We start from the raw sequence: 16,203 nt of genomic DNA, 5'->3' as shown, positions 1-16,203 counted from the left end.
GATCAGGACAAATTCTTTCATACGAAACCTGTTTAGATAAAACATATCCGAAAATATCTCCACATGGTTGAGTGTTAGTCGTAGTTTGCGAAACATCGGTCATGTTGACGTCTTTGGACTTTACATACATTTCCAACATGCTTATCACAAGAACATCCATGTCTTCATCTGGAGTCCTTGAAAAATCTTGCAGAGTTTCATCGTCTTCGATGTTAAACTCGGTATAAAAGCAACACCTTGTGGAGTAAGTAAATACATATATCTTTCAATTATCTTAAGATTCACCGAATGTTTACTCACACTCATTCTTTTACATATTAGAGATACTAATGTGTGGTACTCCAATGTAAATGACAACTTAACAATACTATATGGAGAATAACTACAGTGCACGAGTTATTTTCCATCAGTCTTACCGCCCCAGTATAACGCAATCCCAACTCTTCACTCATCGTTCATCCTATAAAGATTCAAAGAGAACTTTGGAAAGATTGATGAAGATGAAGACAAATATAAATGATGCTGAAGAATACTGGCAAATTGGTTCAAATTTGCTCAAGAATGATTTCTTAAAAAATGGACGCCCGGCTTAAGTAAGCAACTATAAGTGCCTTTGACACCTGAAAAATGTGCATACAATAAGTGCTTTATCGTACAATTATTAGAGTTGTCATTCAAAAAATCAGAACAAATAATCACACATGCGCTATACATAAAATTGTGCTGCCTTTTGTTTTAGCACCTATTTTGGTTTCTTGAGTCTAAAAAGATGTTACTTTGGCTCCGGACTCCCAATTTAGGGCCAGAAACAAAATGGAGGACAAAGTTGTCCTATTACGAAAAGTTCAGGGGTAAAATTTGCCCTTTGTCCCGCCCAAAAAAGGGAAAATTAGAAAAGAAAAACAAAACCATTGTCAATCGTCTGTGCTGAAGGCTTCTCAAGTCAAAACCCTTGTTCGAGGTCTATCTCATAGCGTTTTCCGTTCACTCCGCTCACTGTGAAGTGGAGGTAATTGGAGTTTCTCGATTCCACATAAACTTGTTTATTTCTTATCAACCTCAATAGCTTTTGGAAATGTTGTTTTCATGTACCCCATGGGCCATGCTCCTACATTGCCTCTTTTATGTTCGTCCTTCCAGGTCTTTTTTTTAATTGTTGTGTAATAGCAACCTCCGAATAGCCAAGTTTTGTTTTGCTCTTTGTAGATATTGAATAAATTTTCTAGTGTTTCGAGGAGCTAAAATCCTACTCATATGACATGCACGGTTCTTACCCCCCCCCCCCCCCTTTTTGGTGTTTAGAGCTGAAATTTAATTCTTAACAGCTGGAGGCTATAGGTTCTTCCACGAGCATCTGTTACCACAAACCAGAGTTTCCTATAACACACGGCCAAAATCACAAAAATCTGTGAATATATACCTATTTCTTTTGCATCTGGCTTTTGGGTTTTGTTTTGTACTTGTTCTTTCGCCAATTTTTTTTGATAATCGTGCAAGTACCAGGTAAATCTGTCTATCAAAGTTTGGACATATGCCAAGAAACCACCTTGTCTTTTTGCCTTCGCTAGGATTTGAACTTGATTCCTTATGGTTCTCAACCCATTTCATTGACCACTAGGTCACACCCTTAGGTGCTCTTGTCCCAACTTTTTGTTTAGCTAAAAGATGAAAAGTTAGCTAGTTGTTATCATTTAAAATTAAGGGTGATGTAATATAGAGCAAAATTTCCTTGAGTCGAGAGTCTAGTGGAAATAGCCTCTCTACCTTCTCAATGTTGGGGTAAGGTCTGCTTACATACTACCCTCCCCTAATCCCACGTTGGGTATGCTGTTGTTATAATATAGATAGAGCAAAATATACAGCAGTCCAAGAAAGTGGACCTTAGTGCTTAAATCTTGCAAAATTCTCGTTTCTAAGGTTTGCAAACAGTACTTTATATGCTCACCTTTCCGGCTAAATGTTTTAACTCTTGTGTGAGAACCCTTAGAGATACACTATGTATATTCTGTATAACAATGATAAGACCTCCATTAAAGAATCTGAATCTATTGTACTATCGTGCTCTCACGCAATATCTGCACATAACTGATTAAAAGTTGCATTTTCATAAGATATGTAGCCTCCAGCTGTTATTAATAAGAACAAGTGGATAGATTCTTCTTGTGAACGGAGAGGCTGAAATGCTAAAGGTGTTTAAGGGGGAGTTACTGGTGCACTTTTTGGATCCTGAGTTTGCTTGGTCACCAAATTGATTTATAACATTCGGCTCCAAGTCATAGTAGAAATTTAGCATCGCTAGGAATCAAATGATTGGATGACCTTATAATGTACCAATCTACTCATAAATTCTATGCACTAATAATCTATTCTTTGCCCATTAGTATCTATATATGGTCCAGGGTGATCTCCCCCCCAAGGCTACAATACAGCCAACATGTAGTATAAACTGACAATGCAATGAGTAGAGGCGATCTCCCACCTAGGTTACATTACAGGCAACCATATTGTAAATGTGTCAATTAGGTTGAGCCAAAGAAGCAAGTCATCAGATTCAAATGTAGGTGGAGAATGCCTTTATTATATTCTCTATATGCAGTATGCAGGCTGTCACTTGCTATAAGTATATTTTTCGTGGCAAATTTTTTTTACCATCACAGCTACAACACAAAAACTTCCGCAGCAATAAGTATTAGTCCGTAGCTATGGATCATGTGAAGTCTGTAGCTGACTTTTAGCTACGTCATATTTTGCTATGAATGCAACAGAAAAAATGTTGTGGCTAAAGTGTTTTGCCACGGAAATTTTCATATTTAGCTATAATGCTTTTCGTAGCTGTAGATGCATAATGTTGTAGTGATAGTTTAGCTTTCTTGACACTCCAACTCTGTTTCCAAAACTAGACACTCTACAAACTCACTTTATATGAGTACATACTACTCTCTCTTTACTTGTTTATCCTTATATAATTATTGCCAAGATAACCATAGTCGAGGTGTGCGCAAGTTGGCCTGGGCACCACCATCATAAAAAAAGAGTGAATATGTTAAGTCCCCCTAAACTATCACCATTTTGCGAGTTTTATACCTAAACTATTGGATGTTCCTGTTATCCCCGGACTATAACTCTCTTTAGATTAACCCCCCCCCCCCCCAAACCCCCGGTTGAATATGTGGCAAAATGTTTTGGGACAACTTGTTGAGAGGCGCAGGTGAGATGATCAAAGTCTTAAAAATGAGTCCACCTAACTGTTTCTAACCAGGGGGGGGGGAGGAAGTTCTGTGAACACCCAATAGTTTATTAAAGTAAAATATTCACTTTTTACTGACACTACTCTTTGCTTTTCTCATTATTGTTTGAGTGACCAATTTCACATTAATTTCAACAATTAAGGAAAAGACTAAAACTAGATATTTGTAAGTGCATAAAAATTTCACATTAATTTCAACAATTCCTCTATTTTCTAGTCCGGTTTATATAGCTTGGTTAGTTTTCTTGTCGATGTCCTTATACTTTTAGTTCAGTAATTTTTCATTTTTGTTTGTAGAAAGTAGAGATGGATAAATCTTGGTTGACGATTAGAAATAGAGCGGATCGAAGATATATTAGAGGAATAGATGGCTTTCTTGATTGGGCATACAATCAACCAAATGCGAGCTCTATGATTCGTTGTCCTTGTAAAGGGTGTATGAACACTGTGTTCAAGTTGAGAAACGTAATAAGACTAGACTTACTGAAAAAAGGCTTCTGGGATAGTTATAAGGTGTGGGACTTGCATGAAGAAGTTTTCGTAGGAGATGATAATTCTCATAATGTACGCAATGATGAAGTAGAGGATGATAATGTTGGAGAGGATGATATTACTGAAATAGTTCATGATGCTTGTGGATGTACGAAGATGGAGGAATCATGTGGCTCAAGGTCTTTAGCCACTGTACTTGGCAAGAGAACAGGCTATGCTCGCGGAAACGAGTATGGAAAGAAGCCTCCCAACAAGAGCCGCATGCAACAGGCCAACTTTGAGGCTAGCCTGTCTTTTGCAATAGAGAAAGCACGTCAAGAGATGCGAGCTAACATGAATCAAAAGTTTCAAGAGAAACGTGAACAAATGCGAGCAGAAATGGTCAAAAGGTTTCAAGATCATATGGAAGAGGAGTTTCGTAAAATGCGAGTAGAAATGGAAAAAAGAATCCAAGATCAAATTGCTACCGTATTTGTCAGAATGCAACAGGTATTCTTCCTCTTGATCTTCAGTTTTAGTGGGATTGAGTCCCATTATTGTGATTCATTGAGCCTCCACCTCCTTCTCCTGTTCACAATCTTCACTTCAATGCATTGCTCCATAATCTGCACAAAGTAATTGTTCTCCAGAGTAAGTGAATAGTCTTTGTATGTCTGACCAATAATGACCTCTAAACTTAAACTACATTTGGATACATAGTCAGAAACTCAGAATATTCTTTCCTTTTCTTTTCCTCTAGATTCAGTAGAGAACCAGTGCCAAATTGTTGGCAAATGACTGCTATGCTGTCCTGACTGTTTAGAAAGGTTTAGTGTGCCAATGCGTAGAAAGATAACAAAACACACAGAGAACAGAGAGTGATTCATGTTAAGAAAAAAAGTGGTTCTTGTGCATGGAATTTATCAGAAAATCATGAGCTTGTTAAAACCTTGATTAATAATATCTGCTTGTTGCAACTCGAGTGAACTGCCATTTTCGAGTGCCATTTTCGAGTATGGTTTCTGCTCATGTGTTCTTTGTTGATCTGCATAATTTTCGGATATATATTACTAAATATAGAAAGATGTCAATCTTTTTGGAACAAACTAAAAGGGAAAGAGAGTTGTATAATTTGGGACATAAGGAGTAGTAATTTTACTTCAAATCGATAGGCTCCTTTGAATCACCCCAAAAAGGAAGGAGGGTTCTTGTTTTGCTAAAACGAGATTTAAACCAGATAAGACAACCTGACAGTAATACAGTTATCATAAAAAAGTTACTATGTCCTAAAAGCTTTTACCAAAATTTCTATGTTAATGTTGTAATTTTTTTTTATGTTGTAGTTGTAAATTTTCTATGTTTATGTTGTAATTGGCTCAAGTATGGAGATTCTGATTATAGGCACAGTAATTAAAAGAAAAAAGACAGAGAAAGATGGTATTAGTACAACTAGTGGTTGGTATTCTATTCCCATTACTGAAAATGTTTATGTTTTGGTTTCGTGATCCAATCTGCAAAAAATGAAGGCAACGAACAAAAGCCCGAAGCATTGCGAATAACATTTTATATGGTTTAGCAGTTGCTTGAATTTATTAAGTTTAGGTTGTCTGTTGATGGAACAATCAAAGTGATGTATTGTTTTTTTTTAAAATAGCAGGGACAAAGTTCTTCAATAACGAGAAATGATGTTGGCGAAGGAGGAGATTGAAGACATTTAGGTTCCTTTTTTGGGTCATATGTGTATGTACAGTAACGAAGTTTTGTACATTTTGGTACATGTTTAGAAGTTGAGTCTGTCTCTGCTGCTTCTACATGTTGTTCCTCAGTAAAGGTCATTATGAACAAGTGAGCTCAAGTAACTTGGCCTTTACTAATCAACTAACTTTTAACTGATGGCTTAATTTATCTTTAAGTTACTTCTCTTCCCATTGTAGCACTTACACTGTACATTTGTGAAAATCAAGGGAAATATGATTGTGGGATCTCACTTGATTTTCAAACTTAACCCCTTGCACCTTTCAAATTGAAATAACTTTTTTTCTTTTGATATTTTAGATTGTAATTCTAACTGAGAGCTTACTGTTTGTTTTGTGTGTCCGTCATAGTTTTAATATTTCGTTTATTTTTTCTTTCAAAAAGCAAGCAAATTTGTCTTACAAATATTTTTAAAATGGGTATAATTTCGTCAAAGCACGTCGAAATTTAATACCGTCAATTCTCACGGGTTCAAATAAAAGAGATGTTCCTAATAAGGGTTCACTAAACGACGAAAGTTGTACTACACGAGTGGGACTTCTTAGTTCTTTCTTTTGGAGTAAAAATCATATCAACAAGTCAATGACAAAGGTTTCTCTCTAGACCTTTTTCACTTTCATCTCATTTGGACTCTTGCTACTGCCATAGACGGCTCAAGAACGTGCGAGGACTAAAGATAAATTTTAATATGAGGTCTATATTTTTTAAAAGAAAGTTACTTATAAGATATATTTTTATTTGAAGTCTATTCTTCTAGCTTTTTGAGATACAAAATTGTTAATAATTTTTTTTATAATCAATTTTCTCTAACAATTACTTTTTAATTGATAATATAGTTAACTCATTTTATCTTGCTTGAGATATTATTGATCTCAGATAAGAGTTTATAGAACAATAGAAGTATAGAACTATTGAAAGCTTAAAAGTATTGTTGAACACTTGAACTAATCGAATCTTGGAGATAGAAGATAGTAATGAAATCTTGGAGAAAGAAGGCAAGTAAGAATATTAAAGAGAAAGAAATATGTAGGGGTTTCTGAAATATGAAGAGACTGGTGAAAGGAAAAATTGACTTGACAAACTAAGAAATGGAGAGTAAAATTTTGGCGTGTTACCTAATGAAGGATTAAAGAGTGAAAAATTAAAACGTTGGAGAAACTATTCATCTACCTATTTTTAAGTAAGTCAAATTATTACTTTATTTATAGATCTAAAGAGCTTTCTTTCCTTTCATACTAAAAACTATACTTTTGTATTACAAGCACTAAAAATTATCTATATCTATTCTATAGCCAATACATAGTTTGTCCCTGCCTAGTCGGATCTCATATTAGCACCTTGTGTACCTGTAAGTTTCTGTTTAGTTAAATTCCTTTTTAGTCTATCCTTTTGTAGCTTTGTGTTAGTCTAGTGGCTGCATCGAGCTATGGTAGAGTGAAGGCATATCCTCGGGGGGAGCAGGGGTAGAGGGTAAGGGTGGCAGGGGTAAGGCACCTTCTAGGTTGAGAGTAGGGTCATGAAACATAATGACTCTTAGGCGGAAGTCTATAAAGTTGACAAAGATTCTCCATAAGAGGAAGATTAACATAGCTTGTGTCCAGGAGACTAGATAGGTGGGGAAAAGGACTTGGGAGACGGATGGGTTTAAGTTGTGATATTCAGGGAGGGTGAGAGGGAAGAACGGAGTAGACATTTTAGTTAATCAGGATCTAAGAGAGCTAGTGGTTGAGGTTAAGAGGGTGAATGACTGGTTGATGTCCATTAAGATAGTCGTGGAAGGGTATACTCTGAAGGTAGTTAGTGCTTACGCGCCTCATATGGGTTTGGACGAGGAGGTTAAAAGACGCTTCTGGGAAGATTTGGATGGGCTGGTGCGGGGTATACCGTCCACCGAGAAGCTTATTATAAGGGGTAATTTTAACGGCCACATTGGGAGGTCGCTTGGGGGATATGACGGTGTGCATAGTGGCTTCAGTTTTGGAGATAGAAACGGAGGATGTACTTCGCTTATGGAGTACGTTAAAGCTTTTGAGTTGGTGATCTCTAACTCGTGTTACCCGAAGAAGGCGGAACACCTGATAACTTTTCGGAGTACGGTGGTCAAGACCTAGATTGATTATCTACTTCCCCGGAAATGTGGTAGAGGTTTATGCACGGATTGCAAGGTCATCCCGAGTGAGAATCTTACGACCCAGTATATGCTTTTGATTATGGACTTAGAGATCATCTGGACGAGGAAGAAGAGGGCTATGTCTGGTATACCTAGGGTCAGATAGGGTGCATTGACTAAGGACAAGGCCCAGGAGTTGGGGGAGACGTTGCTAGCTATGCGGGCCTGGAGGAGTAGCGGGGATGCGAGTTGTATATGGTCTATGAAAATAAATTGTATTAGAGAGGCAGCGAGAGAGGTGTTAGGGGTCTCAAAGGCTTTTTCTGGTGGCCATAAAGGGGACTGGTGGTGGAATGAAGAGGTTCAGAGAGAAGTGGAAGCCAAGAAAACGACATATTTAAATCTAGTAGAGAGTATAGACGAGGGGCAGAAGAGTGCTAATAGGGAGAGGTATAAGAAGGCTAGGAAGGAGGTGAAGTTGGCGGTTACTGCGGCTAAGACCGCGGAGTTTAGTCGTTTATATGAAGAACTCGGGGATAAAGGCAGGGACAAGAAGTTGTACAGGCTAGCGAAGGTGAGGGAGCGGAAGGCCCGAGATCTGGACCAAGTGCGATGCATAAAAGATGAGCAGGGAAGAGTTTTATTGGAGGGGGTCTAGATTAGGCAGAGGTTCCAGTCTTACTTTCATAGACTCTTGAATGAAGAGGGAGATAGGGACATTGTGCTGGGGGAGTTGGAGTACTCGGAATGGCAACGAGATTTTAGGTATTGTAGACGTATACGAGTGGGGGAGATTGCGCAGGATGAGTCGGGGTAGAGCGACTGGGTCAAACGAGATCCCGATGGAATTCTAGAAGAGCGTGGGTAAAGAGGGCTTGGAATGGATTGCTAGGTTGTTTAATGTTATTTTTACGACGAAGAAGATGCTCGAAGAGTGGAGGCGGAGTACGATGATCCCGTTGTACAAGAACAATGGGGGATGTCCAGAACTGCAACAACTATAGGGGTATCAAGTTGTTAAGACATACGATGAAAGTGTGGGAGAGGCTTCTTGATGGTAGGTTAAGGAGGTGTGTGTCCATTTCCGAGAACCAGTTTGGTTTCATGCCGGGACGGTCGACTACTGAGGCCATTCACATTGAGAGAGATTGGTGGAGTAGTATAGAGCGGTGAAGGAAGATTTGCATATGGTGTTTATTGACCTAGAGAAAGCCTATGACAAAGTCCCGAGAGAGGTTCTATGGAGATGCTTGGAGGCTAGAGGACCTGTAGCATATATTAGAGTGATTCGGGACAAGTATGATGGAGGTAAGACACTGGTTAGGACAGCAGGAGGAGACTCTGATTACTTTCCGGTTGAGATGGGGTTGCATCAGGTATCATCACTTAGCCCATTTTTGTTTTCCATGGCGATGAATTCTTTGACGTTTCACAATCAATGGGAGGTGCCTTGGTGCTTATTATTTATAGAAGATATAGTCCTGATCAATGATACGTGAGGTGGTGTTAACGAGAAGTTGGAGGTCTGGTAACATACCCTAGAGTCTAAGGGTTTCAACTTGAGCAGGACCAGGACAGAATACTTGGAGTGCAAGTTCAGCGATGTTATCCAGGAGGTGGAGGGGGATGTGAGACTCGATACGCAAGTCATTTCCAGGAGAGAGATTTTCAAGTATCTGAGATCTATAATTCAGAAAGATGGGGAGATAGATGAGGATGTCATACATCGTATCAGAGCAGATTGGATGGAGTGGAGGCTCGCTTTCGGTGTCTTGTGTGATAAGAATGTATCGTTGAGACTTAAGGGTAAGTTCTACAAGGTAATTGTTAGACAAACTATATTGTATGGGGAAGAGTGTTGGCTAGTCAAAAACTTCCATGTCCAACAGATGAAAGTAGCAGAAATGAGGATGTTGAGATGGATGTGTGGGCATACTAGGTTGGATAGAATTAGGAATGAAGTTATTCGGGACAAGGTGGGAGTGGCCCATGTGGAGGCAATGATGCGTGAGTCAAGGTTGAGATGGTTCGGCCATGTTAAAAGGAGAAGCACAAATGCCCCTATCAGGAGATGTGAGAGGTTGGCCTTGGGAGGTGAGAGGAGGGGTAGAAGTAGGCCAAAGAAGTCTTGGGGAGAGTTGATCAGGCTGGACATGGCGCAACTTGAGCTAACCGAGGACATGACCCTAGATAGAAGAGTGTGGAGGTTGAAGATTAGGGTAGAAGGTTAGTAGGTAGTCGTGCGTTTCTCTTTGTCTTCTCTAGCTCGATAGTATTAGTGCTAGTACGGTACCCTTTTTTCCTTAGTTTGCTATATTCACATGTCTCGTTCTGTTATTATTTGTCATCGGTAATTTCATAGTTTGCTAGCAGTACCTCGTTCATATTCTCGTTTGCTGCCTTGGAATTAGTTTTCTAAATATGCCATATCGCTATTACTTGTTATCGGTACCCCTTTCATATTCTCTGTTGCTATCTTCGATTTAGTTTTCTAATTATTTGACTTGTCATTACTTGCTATCAGGGCTTCTCTCACCTTCTTTAGCCGAGGGTCTATCGGAAATAGTCTCTCTGCGCTCTCAGGATAGGGGTAAGGTTGCGTACATCCTACCTTCCCCAAACCCCACTTGTAGGATTATACTGGGTGGTTGTTGTTGTTGTATTCTATATACTATATTAAAAGCACGAAGGCCCTAAGTGAAATATTATTCGCCTTTTTTACTCTTTACAAATAAATATTATATTGGATAAAATTATAATTTATATTATTTTTCTAATATCTAGGACAACAAAATCAACTAAAAATATGATTATTACATCTTTCCTTATCGAACTAAGTAAGAAATCCTAATATTTAGGTTAAAATTAATTAAAACCTTACCAAAAAAAATTCAACTTTTTAGCTATTGGAAATAACCTTGATAGGTGGTGGAAGATATTTATTCTTTTAACTTTTTTTTTTCTTACCATTAATATTTTTATTGGTAAGTAAAAGAATTTTATTTACCATGTAATATTTATAAAGTATAAAAAAAACTGCACAACGTGGAGATAAAGACCCCCTGCCGTAAACTCTCAATCTTTAACTATTTGGAAACAAACTAAATTGTACAACTAATGTTATTTTTATCTTTAACAATATATTATAGCAAATGAAAAGTTAATTTCGGGAGAAAAAAAAGGAACAACAAAAAAGCTGAGACCCCCGAATTGTGATTTATGGTAATATATTTTTTTTGTAGAATCTTTGTAGTATCATTTTTAAGTACTTTAGTGATATTTTTATTGGCGAGAAGCCTGCAATTCATTGAAAACTTATCTACTATTTGCTGAGTTAGTTAAATAAGATAAAAAAAATTAGAAACTTAAATTATTTTTCTCAATTTTTATTTTCTAACTCAAAATATATTTTTAACAATATTTAAGTGATATTCAAAATTTGCGCTCACTAATTCTAAGTACAAATGTATTCTTACTGAATTGTCATTAATTATTTTTTCTTTTAAAATATGTATTCTAAATGAGTTGTCCTTTATTATTATTCTTTCTTTTTTAATTTATTCCGACAAAGGGAAACTCTCTACATTCTTCATATATTAATTTATTTGTTGTAAAATATTAACTCAACATTACTCAATCTTTAGAATTTTACATTTTCATTATAATATCTAGGAGGTCCAGGGCCAATCTTCTCATTCTCAAATTCTAAAACAACAAAAAATTCAATATGTTATCATGAAAAAAATATTTTCGTATTTTGTTTTAGTAACTTAAATTATTTTTCTTAATTTTCAGTTTGTAACTCAAAATATATTTTTAACAATATTTTAGTGATATTCAAAATACACACACACACACATATATATATATATATATTATTATTATTATTATTATTATTATTATTATTATTATTATTATAAAAGCATGAATACAATGTCGGTTTACAAAACTAACCTTATAATATTAAGCATAATAACTCATAATAAAAGGACATACCGGAATTCTAGATATTAGCCTTATAATCCTATTAGTTTTAGGACATAATTGGATAAAATTGTTAGATTTCAGATAATAATACCCCTTAAGTTTGAACTTCTTAGCTATTTGCGATATTCTTTTCTACTGGTATTGAAATTTTAAAGCCAGTCCAATCTCACAAGGACAAGAACTTTTACCTATGTTGAAATTCTAGAACCATTCCAATCTGACTAGGAGAGGAATAATTCGAAGCTTCTGTTGTTTGTATATATAAAGAGTTTTCTTTATTTTGAACAAGCAAAAGTATAGTGAAGAATCTTTAAATCAGTTCCTACCATGATTATATTCCAAAGTTATACAAGCTATGAACAAGCAGTACCTGTGAATATTGGAATGTTAGTCTTTCTATAGACTATAGGCAATTTAATTTCCCTCAACACGTGAATTTTCTTTCAAAGATTAGTTTTGGATGGTATTTTCTTTGATATTGTAAAAACTATAGTGAATTTTGATTTATTCTCTATCCTCTATTATGAAGTTATTCAATATTTTTGTTCCTATAAAGGACCCACTGTAATTACATATACTTTTAAGAGTTAATTGAGCAACTCCGCCGATATTTTATTGGATATCTGGAATCCAATCTTCAAAGCATATGTTAGGTAAGTTTCTACGTCTTTATATTCTTTTTACCTTATATTTAGTATTTAAATTAATGACTATTCTGTGTGTAATATAGCAAATGATTTTATATTTGCATTGTACATGTTTCTACATTTAAAATCCAAACATAACCCGAACATATAGTTTTGTTGCATTGATTCAAAGTCATCCTGCTTGGTGCCTTTTATTTTTATTTTATTTTTTAATTCTTAATCTCTTATTAAGTTTTAATTTGGTATTCGTCTGACCTTCTATGCTAATTTTTAATATGTAAGATTTTAAATTAATAAAATTTTATCTATTAAAATCTCATTAAAAATATGTAGGAAGGTTTAATAAAATGAATTTCATAAGAATCATTCGTATTGGTAATACATTACCACTAAATAATATCCAATACGAAGAAAAAATAAAAGTAATATTAAATAGACTACATAAAGAGTTGAAATTGAGAAAAAAATACCCCCACGACAACATATTTTTATTTTATATTTGAACTATTTTTTCTACTCAATTAATTTTTTTAATCAATTTTTCATATAATATTAAATAAAATCCAATTATTAAATAATAACTAAGAAAATATTTAATAATATAAATGTGTGAGAAGGAGAAAAAAAAATAATTAGTAAGAGTCAATACCACAAATGATTCTACAAACATAAAGATCTAAAAGTAAAATGCCATATCAGTCTTTTACTTTTTGAAAATTTATGGTGGTTAAAATTATAATTAAGATTAAATATTAAAAATAAGAGATGTACTAATAGTAAAATCTGAATCAACATAGAATAAATTATTTTTTATGTTAAAAATGAATAATTAAATCTTTTAATTAATTATTTAGCACAAGAATCCAATTCAATTTTTTTTAAATTCATTATATGAGTAAAATTCTTATTCAAGTTAAAAACAATCTTAGGGTATATAAATTTATTCCATAAAAAGAGCGTTAGAACATAAACTAAAAAGGTTAGTATATTATTAAGAATCAAAATGATATGCAAGTGTCTGAGGAAGCACAATTAGCTAAATCCCAAACAAGAACAAGCTTTCAAGACTATATTATAAAGACTCGACTTTGGTATAACGGGATTATTCTTTGTAGATACCTCCGGCGGAATCGAAATAATATTTCAATGTCATAAATTACTTGCAAATATCATATCAAGAGGCATGACACTATTAGCAATAATAGAAAGTGGTGTACCATTAACGATTTTATTGTGAGGCTACCCACTTTAGATTTGATATACCTCTTCAAACAACTTAAATAATCATCACAAATATATCAAAGTAGGGCAATGGTGCTAAATTTATAAGGAAAGCAAAATCGATAATATGGGATGAAGCACTTATGGCTAAGTCAAACGATCGAAATAATTGCCCGGAGTTCTAAAGATATATTGGATATTAATGAACTGTTTGATGAAAAATTAAAGGTTTGGGAGGTGATTTATGTCAAGTAGTACCATTAGTTCCAAAATCGACAAAAACTGAGACTATAAAAGCTAGCTTGCCAAAGTTATACTTCTGGCCTTAAACGAAAAGATTCAACTGACAAGAAATATAAAGTAAGAACAGATCCAGTATTCAGTGTCTTCTTGATTCGTGTCGGAAACGAAGAAGAACATCCAATAAAATATGATTTGGTTATTCCTGAATACTTGGTTATCAATCACAATGGTAATATTAGTGCATTTAATAAGAGAAATATTTCTATCATTAGATTTTGTGCAAATCATATGATAGAATCAAAAAGATATCTTAGCTAGCAGAAATGAATATGTTGATCAACTAAATAAAAGGTTGATTGCAAAATTTTATAGTAAAAACAAAATATTTTTCAGTATTTGACTCAGCAGAAAATGATACCAATAATTACTGCCAAAAAGAATACTTAAATGCTTTAATATCAAATGGTCTTCTACCATACATGTTTGTTGTCAAGATTCTTATTTCTTACGTATGTAGTGTCACCATATATATAATAGACTAAGTTAAAATTGATCTTCCATTGTATATAGGTTAATTTTGAAGAAACAATATGCCCGTCATGCTACTGAAAAACTTAGATACGCCGAATAGCTTATGTAATATCACACATAGGGCACATAGAAGTTTTAACAATAATGTCATAGATGCAAAAATTATGATACTGGTTAATGTGCTTCTAAGTATATTCTAATCCCTAAATTCAACTTTCGCCTTCCAAAACTAAGTAATATCCTTTTAAATTTGTGTGAATAATTTTTAGTATGGTTATGTTTTGCAGTAATAAATAAAGCATAAGGACAAACATCCTTAATATTGGACTATATTTACCGCAATATGTTTTCTTGCACGAACAACTGTATGTTGTACTTTCAAGAGGGATATCAAGATCGACAACAAGAGTTCTGGTTAAGGTAGAGCAACCAATGCATTAGGAGCATACATAAAAAATATTGTCTACAAAGAAGTGTTCGTTAAGATACCTTCACATTAAATGCGTTTAAACTATAATATATAATTATCTAACTGACATGACAAAATTAATCGTTTGTATAAGTCTCGATGATGTCCTTTTATTTTAAATTCATGTATTATGCTAATGTAATACTAATATTTTTCAGCATTTAGATGATTGTTGTATTATTATACATAAACAATTTCTCTCATTAATTAAATTTTATTATTTCTTCATATAAATAAATGTTTAAATCATCACGTGCTATTATATATATATATATATATATATATATATATATATATTCTCACAGATCATAATAACGTATTTGAAACTTCAATTGGACATGATTTCTTCATCTATTGGGCTAGCTAAATATAAAATATCTATTATTTTTAAAACAATTCTTTAACTTTTATTTTATAATTTTCTATAAGTATCTAATAATATTTACATAATTTTTTTAAAAAAGTGTATACTAATTAATATAGGTACACGCGCAAAGTGCATACACTAACTATCCATCTATACTATATTAAAAGTACAAAGGCCCGTAGTGAAATGTCGTCTATCTATACTATATTAAAAATAAAAAGGACCATAGCAAAATGTCATTCACATTTTTTACCCTTCAAAATTAAAGCTTACACTAGAGAAAATAGTCATTTAATTATTTTTCTAATATTTAAAAATATTCATTTAATTAGTTTCCTACTATTTAGGAATAGTCATTTAACTAACTTCATAATATCTAGTACTTTAAAATCAACTAAAATTTGACTTATTAATAAATCTTTCCTTATTTTAATAATGTAGATTAATCCCATCCCATTTTTTTTTTTTGCCTTAAACATGTGTAGTAAATATTATGACTCAAGGGTAGTAGTCACTTTATTATTTTGGCATTTTACTTAAACGAGTAATCAATTAAGTTGACCTTATACCATTCAAATAATTTGTTTATAAATTTTTCCCTTTTATTCTACGTATATAGACATTAGGAGTGAGCATTTGATAAGGATTTCAATATTATTTTAATATTTATTTATCTCCTTTATTAATTATTTTATATTTTTTAGATAAAAATTTTGTTCACGATATTTAATTTTTTATTTAATATTAAAAAATTTAAATCAACTAAAATTTTAGTTGATTTATTTGAATTATATTAAAAATTCTAATATTTTAAATTTTAAAGCGATTATTTCTAGTATGGAATGTGTTAATCATCCGCTTTGGTATTTTATTAACAAAAATGGTGATATTGTTCCTCCACTGATCAAGAATTTCGATTTTTGGGAAGTATCATGATCGTCCAATAAGAAAGGTTTTAATTTTTTCAAATGAACAATTTGAAGACCTATTGATTCTAACAGTTGATTACATAGTTGATCATTCAGACCTTTCAATTCATAGATGTAGATCTCAGACTGTCATGACCCAAATTTCCAGCCCTCGAGAGTTGTGATGGCGCCTACTAATGTGAGCTAGGCAAGCCGACTGTTTGAACCAATTACATTTTTACCCCTT

The 16,203-nt window shown here is 33.8% G+C and overlaps 2 protein-coding genes across 5 annotated transcripts; both read left to right on the top strand.

Annotated features, from left to right (window-relative positions):
* The first annotated feature begins 770 nt into the window (after nt 1–770).
* Nucleotides 771–5,643, top strand: LOC104244306 (uncharacterized). 4 transcript variants are annotated; one of them, XM_009799708.2, is made up of 3 exons: nt 771–1,009; nt 3,545–4,228; nt 5,376–5,643. In XM_009799708.2, exons 2-3 carry the CDS (start codon nt 3,554–3,556, stop codon nt 5,424–5,426), a joined length of 726 nt encoding a protein of 241 aa, XP_009798010.1. In that variant the 5' UTR covers nt 771–1,009; nt 3,545–3,553; the 3' UTR covers nt 5,427–5,643. The 4 variants fall into 4 exon arrangements, with proteins under 4 accessions (XP_009798010.1, XP_009798007.1, XP_009798009.1 ...); XM_009799705.2 differs by having other exon boundaries at nt 773–1,009; nt 5,373–5,643; XM_009799707.2 differs by lacking the exon at nt 771–1,009 and adding an exon at nt 1,024–1,503 and having other exon boundaries at nt 5,373–5,643.
* An 804-nt stretch (nt 5,644–6,447) lies between these two features.
* Nucleotides 6,448–8,241, top strand: LOC104244310 (uncharacterized). Its single transcript, XM_070161469.1, has 3 exons — nt 6,448–6,472; nt 7,136–7,487; nt 7,866–8,241. The coding sequence occupies exons 1-3, from the start codon at nt 6,448–6,450 to the stop codon at nt 8,239–8,241; spliced, it is 753 nt and encodes a 250-aa protein (XP_070017570.1).
* Nucleotides 8,242–16,203: the final 7,962 nt, after the last annotated feature.

The sequence above is a fragment of the Nicotiana sylvestris genome, chromosome 11 (assembly GCF_000393655.2).
Source record: "Nicotiana sylvestris chromosome 11, ASM39365v2, whole genome shotgun sequence".
NCBI classification, from domain to species: domain Eukaryota; kingdom Viridiplantae; phylum Streptophyta; class Magnoliopsida; order Solanales; family Solanaceae; genus Nicotiana; species Nicotiana sylvestris.
The sequence above is the reverse complement of the archived record's forward strand: the minus strand, read 5'-3'. Positions and strand labels throughout refer to the sequence as shown.